This window comes from Cibotium barometz, chromosome 33 (assembly GCF_041138505.1).
Source record: "Cibotium barometz isolate CiBa-2024 chromosome 33, ASM4113850v1, whole genome shotgun sequence".
NCBI classification, from domain to species: Eukaryota; Viridiplantae; Streptophyta; class Polypodiopsida; order Cyatheales; family Cibotiaceae; genus Cibotium; species Cibotium barometz.
In genome coordinates this window covers 1,201,561-1,223,589 of record NC_141078.1, presented here as the reverse complement: position 1 = coordinate 1,223,589, position 22,029 = coordinate 1,201,561, and the positions used below count along the sequence as shown (strand labels likewise).

Below are 22,029 nucleotides of genomic sequence, written 5' to 3'. Positions count from 1 at the left end.
TGGATGGTATTGGAGGGGGCCATTAAACCCTTTCAGTCAGGACCATGGCAGATTATTCAGTCTTTTCACCTATGGGCATCGTGTTCAGCCCTCGGATACTTTTGGAGGGTTCCATAAAACCCCTACAGTTTTGTTCATTGTATATTGTACAGGCTAACCACCTTTTCAACTGCTCTCAGGTTTTTTGGCCATCGATCTCAATACTTGCAGTTATAAGTGCTTCGGGGTGCTAATCCCTAATTTAACTATATAGCTGTTTAGCTGTCTTCAGGGTCCCCCCATGGACCGTCCTCATGGGGCGTTGTAATCTCTCCTTCTGTTAATATATTCTTCTGTTTTTACCAAAATATATATATATATATATATGTGTGTGTGTATTTATATATGTATATAAATACACACACATACATACTTTTGCAATCATGCATGCACACACATATTCACACGTACATGCACAAACATACTTGAGTGTAGCACATTATTTTTTGAGATTCATACCCTTGTGCGTGCCCATAGACACACAAGTGCTCAATGCAAGCAAAAACTTCTGGGTCACGTACTAATTTATTTAAATGATAAATTACTTTAAAAGAAAACGAGAAGAAAAGATATTTTGCCGCCCGGCAAACTTGGGTTGCAGGCGGCGTGTGAAGAGAGAGAGAAAGGGACGCCCGCGATGGTAGAGGGGCCGGAACCTCTACTGGTGGAGAACCCACACAGGTTCTGCATGTTCCCCATCAAGTACCCGGCTGTGTGGGAGATGTACAAGAAGGCGCAAGCAAGCTTTTGGACCGGTAAATAAGAGTTCTTTCCAAAGCATATGTGCTCCCTTTCATTATCTAAGGGTCCCTTGAATTTCTTACATGTCAACTACCTTGCCATAGTATGAACTATGCAGGTTCTTTTGCTTGATGAATGTGAGGAATGTGCTTGATGAATGTGAGGTTCTGTTAGCATGTGCTATGCAGGTTCTTTTGCTTGATGAATGTGAGGCGTCTATCCGAATGTGTTATGTATGTCTTCTTCTTTGATGTTGCTTGATAAATGTGCATTGCAGCCGAGGAAGTCGATCTTTCAGGCGATCAAATGCATTGGCAAAGATTAACCGATGGTGAGAGACACTTCATAAGTCACATCCTAGCATTTTTTGCCGCTTCTGATGGCATTGTGCTCGAAAATTTGGCCATCAGATTCATGAATGAAGTACAAATACCAGAGGTGTTCAATTTTTCCCTTTCTGTTTGCCATTTTATCAATTGTGTGCTTGTTTAATTGGCAAATGGAGTAATTTCTATCCGAATTTGTATGTTGGTGAAATCTAAAAGTCTCAATGGGTACACATCAGGCCTTTGATCAAGGCCACTTTCAACCAACCAGGATATTCATACAGATGTATGTGCATGCATACATACACACTACAGATACTGGAATGGTTCATTGAGCTTTCATCTATTATCCACTTGTGAGACTCTAGATCTGGTGCATCCCATACCACACTATTTGTTCCTCAGTGAATCGATCAAGGCTACCTAAATCCCCAATCTAATCTGCATTGGATAAAAACATAACAAAACCAAGGTACATTTAAACGTGATAGGTTTACAGGCCTTAATATAGCTCAGGGGCATGTTTTAAGCCTTAAATGCCAAAGGTTTTAAATTTCAGCCTGGTTTCTATGCTGTACAGGCGCGTGCCTTTTATGGTTTCCAAATAGCGATTGAGAATATTCACTCTGGTAAGGTGTGTGGCTCCTTCTGAGTGGAAAATCAATTTGTATGGTTATAGAATGGTAACACTTCCACAGCATTTTTTTTGCCAGAATTGTACAGCTTACTTTTGGAAACCTATATCAAGGATCCAAAGGAGAAAGAAAGGTTGTTTAATGCCATGGAAGTGGTTCCTTGTATTGCAAAGAAGGCTGACTGGGCTATGCGTTGGATTGGAAGGTAAGGTATGGGCATGGTTTGGAGTTGTGCCATGTTGCTTGTAACAAAAGGGGTGCAGGTTTTGATCATGATGCTTGGTCTTTGACATCAGCTCCACAAGCTTTGCAGAGAGGCTTGTTGCCTTTGCATGTGTGGAGGGGGTTTTCTTCTCTGGAAGGTACCGCCTTCAGTTTGAATATACATATAGCTCTCTTGGCATTCTCTCTTGTAGAGAGGAGAAATACCCATGCCTCTTACATCCTTGTTTGTTCTTGTTTATTTAGCTTTTGTGCTATTTTTTGGCTTAAAAAGAGAGGACTGATGCCTGGCCTAACATTTTCGAACGAATTGATCTCAAGGGACGAGGGCCTGCATTGCGATTTTGCTTGTTTATTATACAGGCAAGTCTTTGTGTCTTTCAAATCATATTTACATGCCCAATATTTTCGTCTCGTTTTTTGCACAAGTATTTTCCCAATTATTCTAATGTCACAACCTGTGTGTGTGTGTGTGTATGCGTGCGCGCGTGCGTGTGTGTGTGTTTATATGTGTATATATAAATATGAACAGTGTTTTCACCAAAAAAAAAGTGTGTTTATATGTATGTACATACATATATATATGTGTGTGTGTGTGTGGGAAAGAGAGAGAGAGAGGTGCGCTGTGTGTGTGTGTGAGAGAGAGAGAGGTGCGCTCGTGTTTGCTGCAAGATCCCTGCAGTGGTGCTTGCCTGCTCGTCTGGGGTCGTCATCTGTTTCCTTGTTGAAGAAAGGGTTGTCGTCTGATCTTACTTCAGAGAGAGGGCCGTCGTCTATTCTCTTGCTGAAGACCTGCTCTTGCTGTCGTCACCATCGTCTGTTCTTGTTTCAGAGAGGGCCGTCACCTGTTTTTGTGCCAAAGACCTGCTCTTGCCGACGTCGCCTCTTCATGTTGTTTGTTCCTGCTGGCTGTTGCCGTTTGCCTTCTCCTGCTTCTTCTTTTGCAGCTGTTCCTCTCTTGCGTGCTGGCTGTTTTTTTTGTTCATTGCTGCTGCCTTTGCTTCTGCTCAGTCTTCATTGCTCAGTGGTTGGAAAATATGCTCGGAGGATGTTATGTAGATGGGGTGTATTATGTTGCACGAGGATTTTTTGAAGTGGTGCTTAGATTGCGCATATAAACAACTGCTGGAAAAATCACCGTTGTTTTATGGCAGGCAAATGGTCCATGCATCTCTGGAGGTTTGACAAAAACTCAGTATGAAGGGCTTTGTGTGAATATATGCTCTTATGTGTGTGTGTGTGTGTGTGTGTGTGTGTGAGGAGTGCGTGTGCGAGAGCATATCTTGATACAGAGTTCTACACCCACTATTGGACATTGATGACGTTAGTGGGGATGTCGTATTATCTAGTCCATACTATGCATAATGGAGTTGATAGTTATATAGTCTTGTGGGTTGACTACCATGGGTATATAACGTGCACGTTCCTAACAGGTGAATTTGGGCATGTTCCTGGATTCATCTAGGTATATAATTCAGCCGTATTAGCGGACATGTAGATTTCACGTTGTGAAGTTTTTGTCCGAGTTGCGGCCAGTTGATATTGTGCTTATTCTTTCTATCTTTAGCGGTGCATTTGTCCTATCAACTACTTATTTGCTGCACTAATTCTTTCTATTTGCTACTTCGCTTAGTGCTAGGCTTCATTATGGTTGAGTCTGTCCTACATCTCTGGAGGTTTGATAGAAACTCAGTACGAAGGGCTTTGTGTGAATATATGCTCTTATGTGTGTGTGTGTGGAGTGCGTGTGTGAGAGCATATCTTGATACAGTGTTCTACACCCACTATTGGGCACTGATGACGTTAGTGGGGATGTCGTAGTATCTAGGCCATACTATGCATAATGGAGTTGATAGTTATATAGTCTTGTGGGTTGACTACCATGGGTATATAACATGCACGTTCCTAAAAGGTGAATTTGGGCATGCTCCTGGATTCATCTAGGTATATAATTCAACCGTATTAACGGACATGTAGATTTCACATTGTGAAGTTTTCATCCGAGTTGCGGCCAGGTGATATTGTGCTTATTCTTTCTATCTTTAGTGGTGCATTTGCCCTATCAACTACTTATTTGCTGCACTAATTCTTTCTATTTGCTACTTCCCTTAGTGCTAGGCTTCATTCTGGCTGAGTCTGCCCAGCATCTCTGGAGGTTTGACAAAAACTCATTACGAAGGGCTTTGTGTGATTATATGCTCGTGTGTGTGTGTGTGTGTGTGGAGTGCGTGTGTGAGAGTATATCTTGATATAGAGTTCTACACCCACTATTGGGCACTGATGACGTTAGTGGGGATGTAGTAGTATCCAGTCCATACTATGCATAATGGAGTTGATAGTTATATAGTCTTGTGGGTTGACTACCATGGGTATATAACATGCACGTTCCTAAAAGGTGATTTTGGGCATGTTCTTGGATTCATCTAGGTATATATATATTTGATGATGGATACACAGTTATGCGTAACCAAGGATGTGAGGAAAAAAGTGATTGAAGAGTCACATGTACCACCTTATGCAGGGTCATATAGGTATTCCTTCTACTATGTAGGCATTGGAGCAGTACTTCTATTGATCTAGCATGAGAAAGGATATTAATAAGTATATATCCGAGTGTCTGACTTGTCAAAAGGTCAAGTATAATCGTCAAAAGACTCCAGGATTTCATGTGCCTCTACTCGTACCTTACCATGGGAAACTATAGCGATGGACTTCATTTTTGACTTGCTAAAGTCAAAAGTTTGGGAATGATGGTATTTGGAGGTGTTCAAACATCATGGAATGCCCAAGTATATTGTTGGTGATCGAGATGCCAAGATCACCAATTTGTTTTGGAGGGCATTATTTGATAATATGGGGATGAAATTGGATTTTTCTTTCTCGTATCATCTGAAGACGGATGGCCAGACTGAGAGAGCAAATTCAGCCATATTGGATTGTTAAAGTGCTACTACAAGGAAGGTGATTGGTTATTGTTGAAGTTTGAGAAAGCAAGATTTATCCTAAGTTGTCCAACAGGTATTATGAACCTTTTCAAATATTAGAAAATATCAACGATGTGGCTTTCAGACTAGCATTATCCGATCATTGGAGGATTCATAATGCTTTTCATGTGAGTCTCCTAAGAGCTTATAAGGGTCCCAAACCCTTGGAACCAATGAACGAGGATTCACTGGGAGCTGAAGAGCCAGAGGAAGTTCTTCAACCGGAGCATTTTGTTTTTCATAAGGAAAGAAGGGGATCTCATGGCAAGGTTACTAGAAAGTACCTTGTTAAGCTCAAGAATTATTCGGTTATGGATGCCAAGTGGGTGGATGAGAACTTCTTTGTAGAGTATCCACAGGTTTTACAGGCATATCAGGAAGCTTTTCAATTGAGGACAACTGATTAGAAGCTGAGGAGATGTCATCGGCCTTCATATTTTGACATCCAAGGAACGAGGAACAAAGGAGAATACTCAAGGTTTATATTCCACTGTAGGGAATTGAGTATTCTGGAACTCGAGTGTTGTTGTCCAAGTTCTATTATCCAAAAGGAGCAACTCTGAGATTGACCAATACTAAATCTTTTCTACAAGAGTCATGGGACTAGTCAATCTCATGGAGGCATTGTTTATCAGTGAAGGAATTCAGAAGTGAGTACATGGATATGAATACTGTTAGTCTACCATAGTCACACTGACATGGATAGTTGGACTACAATAGGAACCAGTGTAAAAACCAAGAAATCGGTGTCAAAACCAAGGAATTGTTTGTGCATTCATTTGTTCATTTGATTTATGCTTGTGAGCATATCTATGTTTGTGTGCCAAGGGTCAAGGACACCCGATTAAACCCAAGGACGAGCGTGTGTGCACGTGTTTGTGTCTTCTAACATATAACGGATGTGTGTTGATCTTGACAGGAAGAGAATCATGCTCGAAAACTCTTGCCTGAGGGCGACTCTAGAGGTGCAAGGGGTGGGAGTATCTGCCACATAGGTCAAACCCAATGCCACTTTATGTGAAGGGTGAAAACTGTGAGCGCAAGATGCTCCCCAAAGCCAAGCACAAGAGAAGAGGAGGATATTCCGCATGAAGAACCATGTCTCAAGAGCCGGGGAGAGGAGAGCACTGAAGCATCAAAATACAAGTTGCAGATATGCAAAAATGCAATGTGTAAAAAAAGAGGGAGTTTTGAAAAAAAAAAGTTTTTTGGTTGAAAAAAAGTGATGTGGCAATAGTGACGTGGTAGTGACATGGGGTAGGATAGTGGTGCAAGGCCACCTTACAGGCTTGGAATGATGCGACTAGCTTTTGGAAAGCAAAAGATTAAAAGCTTTTTAAATACTAAAAAGAGAGGAGCTTTTATTATTAAAAAGATGCTTTTTGGACTATAAGTGAGTTGGAAAGCGCGTTTCTCAAGTGCTTTTAGGCAATCTCATTGTTGAGACATGTAAAAAGACGAGAGCTCTCTAGCTTTAAGAACTTGTACTCAAGACTTCTCCAAGGGGTTTTATCTAATATAACGTGGAAAGGGGGGGGGGGCCTAGTGTGGTGTCTTCTCTCTCTACTCTCTCTTTGGTTATTTTCAGATTTTCTCAAGGTTTTATGCATGAAGTTCTTCTTTTCTTGAAGACAAGCTAAGTACCCATGCCATAGCCCGTATGAAGGACTAATACATGGTGGTTGATAGATTTTCTAAAATGGCACATTTTATACAATGCAAGAAGACAACTCAAGCCCTAGATATTACTTCATTATTTCTTCAGTATATTTTCAAGATACATGGATCGCCAAAGTTCATTATTTCAGATCGAGATCTTAAGTTTACAGGATATTTCTGGACTTCACTTTTCAAGTTAATTAGCACAAATTTGTTATTTAATATTCAGTTTAGCATATCATCCACAGATGGATGGACAAAACTGAAAGGGTTAATCAAATCCTTGCAAAGATGCTCAGACATTATATTCAATCTCGCTTAGCATCTTGGGATGATTATCTACCGTTAATAAAATTTGCATACAACAATTCTTATCATATAGCAATTGGTATGAGTTCTTTTCGAGTCGCTTATGGTCATACACTAATTGTGTCATTGAACTTTGTTCTTCAACACAAGGTGGCATTAGCGGGTTAGTTAGTTCAAGAAATACAAGACATTCTTCTTAAAGTTTGAGATCAAATGATTCGAGTGAAGGAATAATATCAACAGGCAACTAACTGACATCGCCGACATGATGAATTTCAAGAAGGTGATACGGTTCTTTTGTTCGTTGCTCCTCATTCTATAAGGTGGAACAGTCACCCACTAGGCACATTGTCATGGCCCTGTGAAAATGGAACAGCACAAGTGTGGGCATGGTGGTTGCTGAGTCAAAATATTAAATGATTCACACTTGGGGTGCCCGGACAGAGAGAATGATGTATGGACATCCCTAGGTGTGAAGGGGGGAACTAGAATATTAATATTTTAATGTTATATGTGTGGTTGTCCCTAGGCCTTAGTGGCCCTTAGGGAACTTTAATAATTATTAAAGTTGGGACCCTAGGACAAGTTTGGGGAGGGGGCAACTCCACTTTTGGAGTGCATGCCTCTCTCTCTTCACTCTCTCTCTAGCTTTTGGGGAATCGTGCAAGAAGGAAGCGTGGAGAAGAAACGTGGGACTTCTGGCTGTTGAAGAGAAGTCTGATTGCTGCTGTTTTTCTGTTCACATCTGCCCATACAGTCCACGTGTGCAGCCCGTACAGAGTTGTACGACTGTAGGTACAGTACGACTGTCTTCTGCTGGTACAGGCGGCGTTGACAGAGGTTGAGCACGTACAGGCGGTGCTGTGGGTGCTGCTGCAGGTTCTGTTGCAGGTACAGTGTACGGACAGCTGTACGGACAGAGCAGGTACAGGCGGCGTTGGATAGAGCAGGTACTGGCGGCAATGGATAGAGCAGGTATTGTCGGGTACAGAGACTGGCTGTAGGCAGCGCATGCAAGTACAGTGACACGTGGCCTGTACGGACTGGTACAGTGCAGATTTTATGGTCTGTACAGTTAGGTACAGCACTGAAGTGGATGCAGAGAGGAAGGTACAGACAGGTACACCCACGCGTGTGAAGCAAAGTTGTTGAAACAAGTGTGCAAGTATAGACTGGTACAATCACTTCCCCCGGTGCAGATCCACGAGCTGATTTTGGTAAGCTCTGAATTTGTTCATCTATCTCTCTTTCCATTGGCTTATGTCTGTTGCAGATTTGAGTTATCTGGCCCCTTGTGAGAGGAGGGGTATGGCAGATTGAAAAGGGTGGAGACAGAGATTGAACAGTGAATGTATGTTTGAGCTGAGTTGTTGAATCATGTGCATGAGATATGCCAGATGTATGCTCAAGACTGTCCTACTGAATGGTCTTGGCTGATCAGAGGGAGGCACAAAGTGTTGCTTTGAGACACAGATCTGTGTGTTTGAATCCTCTGTGCTGAGAGGTATTGTGGGCTGTCAGATTGGACATACAGGTGTATTCTCTTGGCTGATTTTGTTGTACTCAGCCTTACATATTTTTGAAATTGAATCCAAAACTTCTTACCGTGCAGTGCCTTTGTCTGAGTAGGTAGAGAAGTATTGTTGTGGGCTGCCCAAAGAGGTGCGAGATTATTGTATCAAGACTCGAGTAACGAACATGTCACAGATGATAGAGAATGCTATGACAGCTAATGCGTTACTCACTGGAGGATCATCTGGGTTTAAAGGAAGTAAGAACTCGAGCAAGAAAGCTGAAAAATCTGGGCATGCTTCACGTGATGCTAAAGGGTCTTCAGAGACGCGGTATAAGAAGTTGCCAATGCCCAAGAGAACTTCCGAGGAAAGACAGGCTTTGAGAGATGCTCGAAAATGTTTTTACTGTACTGCTAGAGCCAACTTCATTTCACCAGATTTGGCTGGCCGATTGGGGATTCGTGTAGAGGAGATGGGGCCGTTACATGAGGCTAACATGGCTTGTCCAGGGCATGCAGAACCCGTTACTCCTATCATTGGGAAGCTTCGACTTCATTTGCAGGGTTATGTGGACAGCGAAGAGTTTTTCATCATGCCTCTTGATGGTTGTGATGTTTTGTTGGGTATGCCATGGTGCCACAGAGTACATGCGGTGGTGGACACATACAATAGGAAAATCACTCTGCCATTTCGCATGTCTGCCCCCCTTTCCCCACCCATTTCGCCTCTGCTCTGCTCGCCTCTGCCATTTCGCCTGCCTCCCTTTCCCCACCCACCCTTGCTCAGGCCCCCAAGGCAGCAACATAACTCTCTCTCTCTCTCTCTCTCTCTCTCTCTCTCTCTCCTCCCTGCCTGTGGGAAGGACTGCAGAGTGATCTGGAGGAATGGCCCCGAGTCTCCAAGAGAAACTCGAGGCCCTCGAGATGGCAATGAAGGCACTAATCAAGGAGAACAAGAAGACAGCCGATTCCAACCTCAATGAGGTGGAAAACAAACTACACCGGCACATCATAGCTCTCGAAGCACGGGTCACGAACCTCGAACAAGAGAACACAGCACTCAAGGAGGAGGTGAGTGCATTGAAAGTGGAAATGGTAGCCATCAAGAATGCTGAGAAGGAAGAAGGGGAGATCAATGACAACACTCTCACGGCCATCAAAGAAGAGATCTCCAAGGAGATCACAAAGGACATGGAGGGAAAGCTCGAAGCCAAGCAGTCAGGATGGGTCGAGGTGGTGAAGAAGAACATCCGAAAAGAAGTAAGGGAGGAGACTCAAAGGGAAGAACACCAAATCATTCACACCACCATTGAGGAGGAGAAGATGAGGCATGCCCGTCGCCTCAACATTCGAGTCACAGGTATAGCTGAGACACCCGACTCCAACCCCGAGAAAGATGGACAGCTTCTATGCATGAAGCTCGGCTACAAGGAAGAGCACCCTCTCCCCTTCACCAAAGCATGGAGAGCCGGGAAAGACTCAACACGCAAGCGAGCCCTCATCCTACAGTTTGTAGGAGAGACGGAGAGGGTCACCTTCATGAGGAAGAGGGTCATACTACGGGGTTTAGAGGGAGCTCCTATTTTCTTGGATGATGATCTCACGAGGATGCAGCTTGAGCATAGGAGAACTTGCATGCCACGAGTCTTACACACGAGGAGAGAAGGCAAGAAGGCCTTCTATCGAGATGGTCGGGTCATCATTGATGGCCGGCCCATGGATTAGCGGTTTGGGGCCTATGGGACACAGACCAGGCCACTGACAGAGATACACATGGCAGTATGGAACTGTAATGGTTCACTATGGGTGCAGCCTGGACGACTGGAGCATGTTTTGGTGGGGAGAGACATCATACTTCTGACAGAGACACATCAAAACCCAGAGAGAGGGCTACCTCGAGTAGAGGGATTCCAGTGGGAGTCAGCATACAGGAGGACCACACGCCAGGGTACCTCGAGAGGGTCGGGGGGAGTAGCAGTCCTATTCAGACGGGAGCTACAGGGGAGACTGAGAGTGGTAGCACAGGATCCAGAGGCTAGATACATGTGGATCAGCTTACAGCTCTCACAGGACAGGGTTATATACATAGCTTTATGTTACTTTTCTCCATCAGGATCCTCCTATGTCATTACAGAGGACATGCCACAGGAGGAGGAGACAGGAGCCTCGCCATACACTTGTCTGTCAGAGGAGATTATGCATTATTCTACACTAGGGGAAGTATTTCTTACGGGCGACTTCAATGCCCACACATAGAGCAGACAGTGTGAGGTGTATGACTATGATGACATGGAGATCCTCCACCCTGTGGATCCAGAGGAGATAGGGGCTAGTCGGGCATCAGAGGACATTGGACCAGACAGAGGACATTATGGGGACCACTTACTAGAGTTGGGAGCCAGGCATCGTCTCGTTATTTATAACGGGATGCTACAGTGGCCGGGATCAGGAGGGTTGACATGCTTCCCATATGGGGGTCATACACGGACCGGAGGCACGGTGGTAGACTACATTATGGGGTCTTCGGAGGCATCACAGCTTGTCACCTCATTCTCCATTCCACCTCGTCCTATTGGGGCAGATCATACATACTTGGCATTTTCACTAGCCGGATCACCAGTATCACCAGCCCCCCACATACCGACGCCACACACTACCATCTACTTCACACATGACATGGCAGACATATACACTGGCAGAGTAGAGGATGGGCTCCTACTCATGGATCCCCTGGCACCTATGGATACCATTACAGCCCAGCTGGCATCACTCCTACACACGGCTGCATTACAGAGCTTCCCACATCGTGTACACTCAGGAGAGCCTGCGAGACCTGGGACTATGCCCCAGAACAGATGGTATGATGACGAGTGCAGGAGCCCTATACTCACGGCTCCGCATACAGAGAGCCTTGGGAGCTATCACAGAGCAGGAGTCGAGGAGAGAGATGAGGAGACTTACTCGCCGCAAAAGGCGGGCCTTCGCAGAGATACAGGAGCTAGAGATCTTTCATTTCTTCATGAGTAGAGATAGCCTTGTCTCATGGCGGCACTTCAGAGAGCCCCGGACCCCGACACCTATTGCAGACCCACAGACATGGCACACATATGCAGAGGGCCTATACCATGCCCCACAGCAGCCACCTATACCTTAGCCACAGGAGCCTCGACCTACCACAGCTAACTTCTTTACCCACTCGATGGTACAGGAAGCCATCCGCCGCCTACAGCATGGACGGGCCGCCGACCATATGGGCCTGCAAGGTGAGCATCTCATATATGCAGTAGATTCTTTAGCTCCTTTTCTTGCACACCTGTTTAACAGGGCACTAGCAGAGGGTTTGCTTGCGGAGTGGACGATGCACACCATTGTGCCGATTCACAAAACAGGGGATATGCTCGATCCGAGCAACTACAGGACGGTTATGGTTGGCCACGTGCTGGCCAAACTCTATGGTGCAGTGCTGGAGCAAGAGCTTAGCTTATATGCTGAGCGAGCAGGTTTACGCTCATCAGGGCAGGCAGGCTTCAGGAGAGCTTTCTCTACCACTGACCATGTATTCACTTTGAGATGTATGATTGATCAGGCCAGAGTGAGGAAGAGAAAGCTCTATTGCTGCTTTGTGGATTTCCGCAAGGCATTTGACACAGTACCACGAGAGAGGCTCTTTCAGCGCCTGCAGTCTCTTGGCATACCAGCAGATATGACATGGGGCATCTATGCATTATATGAGCAGGTTTTTGGGCGAGTCAGATGTCCAGGTGGTATGTCCGAGACTATTGCTAGCACCATTGGTGTGAAGCAGGGACGCCCACTTTCCCCCACGCTATTTGGGTTATACATTGATGAGGTGGCTGACTTCATTACACGGGGAGGCGGAGATGGAGTTGATTTAGCAGGTACCTCAGTACATATTATGCTCTATGCTGATGATATTGTATTAGTGTCTGAGTCTCCAGGTGGTCTACAGCAGCATCTACATGCACTCGATGATTTCTGCACACAGAGGGGTCTTACTGTGAACCTTGGGAAAACCAAGGTTATGGTCTTTCATACATCGAGACAGGGCAGGAGTCAGCTGACATTCACTCTCGCAGGATGCCAGGTGGAGGTGGTGACATCATACGTGTACCTAGGGGTTACCTTCTCTGCAGCAGCCACACGCTTCACCATGGGTTCAGCAGCCAGAGCTAGATTGACACGGGGATATGCAACATTGGCTATGCTAGAGAGACAGTGCCACTAGGCGCATTTTCAGGAGCCCCGGACGAAGGGGTGGCTATTTGACACATTAGTCACACCGGCATTGATGTATAGAGCAGCAGTATGGGCGCCAAGCCTTGCTACCCATTGGTGGACACAGATAGAGAGACCACAGGCCCTCATGATGGCACGCATGATACGCAGCAAACCGTCAGTACCTCATGACATTATCCGAGCAGAGTTTGCTGCGCCTCCTTTGATGGTAGAGGCCATATTTCAGACTATATGCCTGCTAGACAGATTCAGAGAGATGCCACAGGACAGATTGTCATACAGAGCTTTTGAGGCATCTAGACAGCTGGCTGAGGCAGGAGACAGAGGATCATGGTATGCACAGGTCACACATTGGTTCTCACAGCATGGCCTAGACATGGATCATCTACCACCATTCCAGTATGACAGGGATGCACCACATATCCGTCTCTCTCATAGTGAGAGGAACAGAGTATTGAGACAGGATCTATGGCAGCTCTATACACGAGAGACATGGATATCGCCTACACAGCCTCTTCCACCGAAGATGCTATACTACAGAGATCACTTCATGAGTATCACTGATGATGGATTTATAGAGAGGCCTAGATACATGGAGGGCTTTTTACCACACGGCTCCCGAGTGGCTATTGGTCAACTCAGAGTTTCATCACACCGATTGGAGATTGAGACTGGCAGAGCAGCACGGATCCCCCGAGAGGAGAGGGTATGTGTCACCATTTGGCCACCCAAATGGTTCACTCTTGCTTTCACACTATGTACATATTGGATTGGTGTCCATGGCTTATGGAATATGCCTATGCAGGTGATTGACACGTGTCATGCTGTATAGTTGGATATGATATTCCGCTGGGACTTGATGTTATCATGCCCGGAATATCTGTAGGACTTGGCTTTCCGCTGGGACTTGTGCTTTTGTGTACATGCCCGGAAATATCTGGAGGACTTGGCTTTCCGCTGGGACTTGTGCCTTTGTGTACATGCCCGGAAACGCCTGGAGGACTTGGCTTTCCGCTGGGACTTGTGCCTTTGTGTACATGCCCGGAAACGCCTGGAGGATTGGCTTTCCACTGGGTCTGGTATTGCGTATACTTGCTTGGAAACGCCTGGTCTTATATGGTTTCATGAACGGAAATTGCTCATGCCAATGCTGCATTGCATAGCATCTTTATGTGCTTGCCTGCAAATGAAATTGCATGCTGTTTTCATGCCTGCATGACCTATGTGTAGTTCCGGGCTAGGGGACGCCCGCCCGTGAACCGTGCGTGTGAAACTGTCTGCTGACATGGTTGTGTGGCATGTGAACAGGTGGTAAGTATTACCCAATCTAGGCTCAAATAGCCCTTAGGACTTAGCCAATATTTATAAGTGAGTGCGTTCCCACTTCATTAAAGTTTGGGCGCCCAAAAGTCACTTATAAATTATGACCGCTTCCAAGTTCACACTCATTGAAGTCCCGAGGCGGACAAGACTCAATGTCCAGGACCTGATCCTCCCTTTTTACTCATAAATGGGCATCTCCCCATGTCCCTTCACCTGATTGGACCCCAATTCACTTACTTATTGAGAGAAATTCGTGTTTTCTCTTCATGAGGATTTTTGGAGGCTGAAAACTCTGTTTTTCCACCATTTCTCTCCATTTCCAAGCTCTCCATAGCCATACCCAACTTGCTAGGGTGTTTTCCAAGCTTCCAAGAGTGTTTCCAAGTGCTAATCACTCTCCTACTCACTCCCAATGACTGAAATTCAGCAAAACAACTCTCATTTTTGCTGTAATTTCTGGTCTTTTTGCTGAAAACCCTAATTTCAGCCTTCCTTTCTCAAGTTGAACCATAGGGGAAGCTTTCCCAAGGTTCCCTTCATCCTCTTGAAGACTTTTGTCGCGAAGGATTGCGGCAAATCGAAGATATCAACACTTCTAAAGCTTCCAACGCGAAGGCTTCCGCTTGCAACAACTTCTATGAAGACTGGTAAGCTAATTGGACAATGTGTTGTCATTACTTACTCAGTAGAAGGGCAGGACTCCTTGTTTAGCCGCCCTGTGTAGTATTTCTCTTGTCCTATGTGCTCTTGAAGATGTTGCTACCTTGCTTGGTAGAACATAGAGCCAATGGTAGAGAATATGGGCACTGAAGTCGGGCCGGGCATCAAGGCAGCTCCTTGGTGATCTACATCGACATACCATTGTTTTCTAAATGCTGAATTTCATATGCATTGGCATGGAGGATTTGGCAATGGATGCCCGTGAAGCTATGCATTGAATTTCTCCAATAGTTTTACAATTTACTCAACGGAGGGGTCGGCCGTTCCGGCTCATTGTGTGCCTCTGGTCAATTCAGCAATTTACTTCTTGTATTTGAGCAAGTGTCCTTCAAATCTTAGTGTATTTAAGTGTATTGATTAGCATTGTGTTCAACCAAGTTACATTGGTATCAGAGCATACGGTTCTCTTTCACTTCTATCGTGAGAGACGATCACCGTGAACACTAGCTATCTCTACACTTAGAACGTTATGGACAGCCATACAATGAATGTTGGAGATGCTAATACAAGAGGCAGGGACAATGAAATGCATGCCTCCAATGCTTTACAGGATGAGCAAACTCATGTGGTGCACAATAGGGAACATGAATATGTGGGACAGCCGTCTCGTGGCAAAGAGAAGATGCAAGAAGAAGAGTCGATAGTCTTGAGGGCTGAACTTACTCGTATGTAGGCTCTTCTCCAAGCACAAAAGAATTGAATCTCTATCGCCGCGAGGATCCATTGGTACATGACCGTTTGAAGACCAAGAAAGCTGAATCTTATATGGATCATGCAATGGCAATGATTGCTCAAGAGTTGCACATGCAACCAAGGGATGCAGCACGTGCATACTTGGCTCGTACCGAGGATGCCTATGCAGAAAAGGCAACCATCCCACATGTCTTGGAATCCCCACAAGTGCCCGAACAAGAAGTTATGTCTAAGAGGATGAATCTCCATGCTATGGGAGAGGAACAATCAGTGACTTCACGCCAAGTAGGAATATCTCATGTAGCCCGTGAAGGATACAATGTTTATGGCAGTGGTCAAAATGTATGTCAAATGCCATTGCCGGCTGAAAATGTACATGCACAACACATGTAACATGGGCTGCAATTTTCTGTTGGTGCAGGTATTCCGCGTATCTCTCATGCCACTCATGCCTTCGAGTGTGCTCGTGAGGGAGAAGCTATGGCTGAAAATGTATCAATGCATGTTGAGGGGCCAGCCATGCCTTATGCTTACAGGGCACATGTATCTATGCCTTATGCATCACCTTTTGGTCCAAAAATGATGCCAATTACAGGGACTGTCCCAATGGACAAACATGGGGGAAAACATGTTGAGATGCACACACATGCATCAAAGTCTCGTGACTTCAAAGCCGGAGACAAATCTGTGAAGTTTGACACATATCATGGAGAATATGATGCATCAAAGGCACTTGCTTTTATTGCCCAGTTTGATATTGCTTTCAGTGATGAGGATTTCACTCAGAAATCCATGATCCGGCATGTAAGCATGTTCATGAAAGGCATTGCTGCCCATTGGTGGCTCACGGAGAAGCTCTCACCGAATCCTGTTAGATCATGGAAAGAGTTCAAGGAGAGGTTCTATGCTCAATTCTTGCCTCCCAATGCATTGAATGAGATAACAATGAAGTGGGATTGGGTAAAGCAAAATGAGGGGGAATCGGTAAATGCATATGTACAAAAGTTTTGGAAAGTGCTTTTGGAGGTGTCTCCATTTATGCATGTCACCGAGGCGGAAAGGAAGAGAAGGTTTCAATTGGGATTGCAACCCGTGTACAAAGCGGGATTACAAATGTATCCTGGTCATACCTTACACCAATTAATCGCAGCCGCCACCGCCACCGAGCAATTGGAACTCAAATTGAGTCGATCCAATAAGGCTAAACCCTCATTTCAAGGCAAAGAGAGGGCTGTCCAAAACCTGCAAAATGATGGACAGCCACCTAAAAGGGACCAAAACCAAGCCAAATCAGGTCCAAAAGCTGAAAATAAGTTTGCTAACAAGCGCCCTTATAAGCCAGCAAACTTTGGTCTTAGTGCTGAGAAGAAGGAGCAATATATGCGTGAAGGCAAATGCTTTACTTGTGGCAGCACTGAGCACATGGCAAGAGCATGCCCAAATAAGAAGAACAAAGCTGAAAATGCTAATGTACCGAAGCCTAATGTGCATATGGTTCCGGATGTGCAGGGCAACACTTCACATGATAGCAAAGATAGGGTTGTATGTAAAGCTTGGGGATAGCTCAAAGATCAACCCGCTTTGTTCATGTTTGATGATTGTGCATCGGAGAATTTCATATCCACTCAGATGGCAGCTGCTTTGGGTATTGAAGTGGAGGACATGGGTCCTCAAATTGAAGCAGGGGCTGCCTTTGTTGGTAGAGAAGTGCAGGTCATGCCTATTTTTGGCAAGTTGCGCATACACATTCAAGGCTGTGTGGATCATGAGAATTTTCTTGTGGCGCCTTTGAATGGCTGTGATGTATTGCTTGGAAAGCCTTGGCATACACGTATTGATCCGTGCAAGGCTTACAAGACTAACAGGATCACCTTCATACATAAAGGCCGAGAACATGTAATTGATGCTGGTGAAGAGGGTGATACCATTCCCCTTGTATCGCATGTACAAATTAAGAAAGTAATGAAAAAGAGTATTTTTGTGTACTTGATTTTTGTACGAGATCCTATTGAGAAAACTAATGTACATGTAAACACTCTTTGTAATGATAGGCTGAAATTTTTGCAAGAGCACAATGATTGTTTTGCTGATGAGTTACCACTTGTACGACCGGAAGATCATCGCATTGATCTTGTGCCGGGTAGCTCACCACCTAATAGGCCAGCCTATCGTGTAAGTGCATCCCAAAAAGAGGAGATCATGAAGCAAGTGAATGAGCTTCTTGAGAAGGGTTTGGTTCAGCCAAGCTCTTCTCCATATTGTTCACCCGTCCTCTTGGTTCAAAAGAAGGATGGATCCTTTCGTATGTGTGTCAATTATAGCTGTATGGTGGTCTCTGAAACCGGCCTTTAGTAGAGACTAAAGTGTGGTAAACTAGCAGTCACCCAAACACAGCTGTAAATCAGCAAATAAGACAAACCAAAGGGAGCTAGAGTGCTCCTACACAAAAGCAACGACACCTATTGGCCCCAAAGCTTGGCGCCCCTTTCGGTATTTCCAAACTGTCAGCCCTCTTGTCCTCTTAGCATAGAGGTTTCACACAGCCCTGTGCCCAAAACACCACATTGTTATTCACCTCTAATCAGCCAAGATAGTACATCCACGAGGCCTTGAATATGCATCCAACTGGCCCATGCACATAGCCAAAAACACAGCCATACATCAGCCCGTAAACTCTTCCAAAAACATGGTAAGTTTGCTCCTGTTTCTGCCCTCTTAGGCTGCAAATCCCTTCGCTCACAAGGGACCAGGAGAGACACTCCCGAACAACCCACAAGCCGGAAGGAAGAGGAGTTTTAACCTGTGTGCGTCTGACATCGCTCACAAGCCTGTAATAAGAGATAGAGAGAGAGAAAAGAATGGTCGGATGTCTCTGTCCAGCAATGCTGATCCCCCTGTTTCTCCTACAACCTGTCACCCTTCACGAGAGAGAGAGAGAGAGAGAGAGAGAGAGAGAGAGAGAGGTCTCTACCCTATATCCGGCGCCACCTGCAATTTAGTTGCACCTGCGAAGCCTACAGTCCTGCAGCCGCCTGCATACCTGCTGTCAACCCTGCCCCTCTGTCCAGCCCGTGAGCAGTCCAGCCCAATATCCTTGCAGCCGGTCTGTCGCGAGAGAGAGAGAGAGAGAGAGAGAGAGAGAGAGAGAGAGAGAGAGTAAAAGCACCTGCGTAGCCAACACAGTCCTGCAGCCGCCTACAAACTCGCTGTCGACCCTGTCTCTTTGTCCAGCCCGTGAGAGAAGAAACACACGTGCTGCAGTCCTGTGCGTGTTCCTGCTGCAGCCGCCTGTGTGCCAGCCTTCTCTACACGATCAGCTCCCTCCATGTGCAGCTGCAGCCTGAATTTTTCCCCAAAGAAAAGAGAGCTCCAGAATAAACGTGGAGCCTCCCAAAAGGGTCACGACTTTGTAAAAAGGGATTCATTTTTTAACCCTTTGTTCCCTCTTGTGGTTTTAATAAAACCTTAGTCCCCTCCATACATGGGGTTGTTTTAATAAAACCCTTGCCCCTAGGATCACCTTAACCCCAAGTATGAACATTCCCTAGGATTACCTAGACCCCAAGTATGAACATTCAAAATATGTCTTGGACACCGACCACCATGCTCACACATACACTGCACAAATTCATAGGGTCATGACAGTCTCAATGTTCCTGATATTCATTATCATATGTTAGCACGCAAAGCAACCCTGCTACAAACTTTTTTCGATAAAAAACAGCCTTGGACTCTCATGATTGTCGCAATGTTGACAACCTATCAAACTTGCTCCTTTGGTAAATGGAAGCTAAAGTATTGGGATATACTATTTGGACATGTCGAAGGCAAGATTCCTGGCTGCCCATACACAAGCCGGCTGATTGCTGACTGGAAAGCAGTATTGCAATATGCTCATTGGTCTGGAAGACCTCCTTAGACAGAAAATTCATTTTGGCAGGTAAACATACATTGGAGTCGTGCGTTTGCTGCTCCATTGGTGATTATAGCTCCTAGATCAGCTTCCTTTTTGTCTATCAAAGGCATATGCACTGTGTAATCTTTCCCACAGGCTCAACGAAGATGGGGTTTGGGTATGCATTACGGGCCTACATGGCAGAAAATCCAAACACAATTACAGCCCTTCCAGAATGTTGTACTTGATCCTGATCAGGATAGATTGGAAGATTGGTTATTCCATAGAGAGGAGACTTTTGTTTTTGTGAAATTTTATTTTCCACTTACCACAGCAAGGATCTGCCGATTGATTATACCACCACCATGGTTTTCGGAGCATGGAAATATGCCATGGAATATGAATAAGACAGCGATCCGGTGGAAAAAAACTTTGCAGAGGCTATGGAAAAGCAAGTTACCTCTCAAACAGAGAGTCTTCTTTTGGTGATGCATTGCAGGAGTACTTCCTGTTGGTTGCATTTTGGCAAAAAGAAAGATTTGCTTCTATTCATTGTCCAAGGTGTTCTTGCTTGAATGAGACCATTCATCACTTGTTGTGACACTGCCTTGGCACAGAGGATTTCCTGCATCATTTATCTAGATGCTTCAATGCCAAATTTCCAAGTGCATGTTACTCTAAGCATTTTTGGATATGTGACAGATATGAGTAGAGATTTGCACATATGGCTCCATTTTTCCAATGGAGCCAATTGACAAGTATCTATATTTCCGTCAATCATTGCGACAATCTCTACATGATTGCTATCAGGTACAGCAGTTAGATCAGTCTCATCTGGAGATCAGTCTCATCTGGATTTGTTTTTCCATTGTTTTTAGTTTCCACATCTGTGAGACCTCTATTGCTTTGAGGGGGCTCCCTCTATACATTTGACCTAATAGAAACAATGGTTTTTACAAAAAAAAAGTGTGAGTATACTTGTATGTATTTATGTATACGTACACATACATACATGTAGGTAAAAGTGTGAGTATACTTCTATGTATTTATGTATACCTACATGTACATGTGTGTGTGCATGTACATAGCATGTGTAAATTGTTTAGCTGATAATTTGGTTGTGGTCAGGTTACTGAACAACAAGCTTTCTGAAGAAAGTGTCAAAGAGATCCTATGTACATGTACATAGCATGTGTAAACTGTTTAGCTGATAATTTGGTTGTGGTCAGGTTACTCAACAACAAACTTTCTGAAGAAAGAGTCAAAGAGATCCTATGTGATGCTGTTGATATTGAACAGGAGTTTGTTTGCGACGCTTTCTCATGTGATCTTATCGGCATGAATGCCACTCTTATGAGCCAGTACATTGACTTTGTAGCAGATCGGTTGTTGGTAGGTATTCAGTGAAAAAGCTGTTACTTTTGTTTCTGTTCAATATGCTATAAACAAGCTAGGCTAGGGTCTTCATTGGAATGGTGGCAAAATGGGTGGCAACAGGTAGCACTTGGCTACAGTAAAGTCTACAAAATGGAGAACCCTTTCGATTGGATGGAGCTAATCTCTCTTCAGTAAGTGCAAGCTTAGTGAAAAAAGCCTCCCCAGAAGCTTTTAAACATTTTTGCACCATAGTCTCTATGCATTTGCCATCTTTGTCATTGCTGAGGGTTGTCATTGCAGAGGGTTAATGTGTTTGCCTGGATGCAGGGGAAAAACCAACTTTTTTGAGAAGAGAGTAGGCGAATACCAAAAAGCATCTGTCATGGCGGGTTTATGGGATACAAACAGCAATAATCATGTGTTTAGGCTTGATGAAGACTTCTAGCAAAGAGTTTAAGGGCATTGCATGGGATCACACTAAGTAGTAGCCTGTGGGTTATTTGTTCAAGTTTTGTAGCATGCTATCAATTGAGTTGGTGCCCCCAGCACATGAGTATACAGGCAAGTTATCATTGAGTAGGGGATGTCTTACAGCTTTATGATGAACCCAAGATTGAAATCCTATGTAACTTCAGCTTTACAAACACGGTATCTAAATCCTTGGTAGGTAAAACTGTATACGACGTTGTGAGGATAGCGTGAAGCATCATGGGAGGTAATAGGATCATGTGACAGGGAGGCATAGGGTAATGCAGGCCACTTGTAGTTTATAAGTATCTTTATCATTCATGGCATATTGCAGATTTTGAGATTTTGTGGAGTGGCATTCCAGTCAGGCTTTTGATGGTTTTGAGGTGGCATTCTAAGTATGGATGACAGCTCTTCATAATGTTGATGTTCTTTTTATTTTTAAGGTTTTTAAAGCATGTTCATGGCTGCTCTGTGAATTTTTTGATTGCACGACAAGAAAAGATTAGCGTGTATATGACTTTGGGTTTAGGGTTCCATTAGAATTTCATACTCAAGAAGCTTGGATCTAATCAGATGGCATATGGTAGTTTGCTGCATAGTTATAATCCTCTGATGTATGTGCCAATATATTGCATGGCATCAAGGCTTTGGCTTTGAACACATCATCTTTGCTGATTATTTTTTCAAAAGCAGATAGGGAGAAATGACTCAACAGCAAAAGATGACAAAACCCCCCTCTGCATTGTTTGGCATTGAATGGAAGCCATGAAGACCATGTCTCAAAGGATACACTCCTTGATTTTCTGAGACATTGTTATCTCACAAACTCATGACAAATAATGCAATCATTATGCCTCTCGTGTAC

At 44.5% G+C, this 22,029-nt stretch overlaps 1 protein-coding gene across 2 annotated transcripts; it reads left to right on the top strand.

Moving 5' to 3' along the window:
- Window positions 1-585: 585 nt before the first annotated feature.
- Window positions 586-21,616, top strand: LOC147619175 (ribonucleoside-diphosphate reductase small chain-like). Of its 2 annotated transcripts, none has more exons than XM_086772799.1 (9): window positions 586-794; window positions 1,058-1,218; window positions 1,687-1,735; window positions 1,820-1,946; window positions 2,038-2,103; window positions 2,285-2,326; window positions 20,546-20,712; window positions 20,818-20,884; window positions 21,021-21,616. In XM_086772799.1, the coding sequence occupies exons 1-9, from the start codon at window positions 677-679 to the stop codon at window positions 21,136-21,138; spliced, it is 915 nt and encodes a 304-aa protein (XP_086628925.1). In that variant the 5' UTR covers window positions 586-676; the 3' UTR covers window positions 21,139-21,616. The 2 variants fall into 2 exon arrangements, with proteins under 2 accessions (XP_086628925.1, XP_086628924.1); XM_086772798.1 differs by having other exon boundaries at window positions 588-794; window positions 2,210-2,326.
- The last annotated feature ends 413 nt before the right edge of the window (window positions 21,617-22,029 follow it).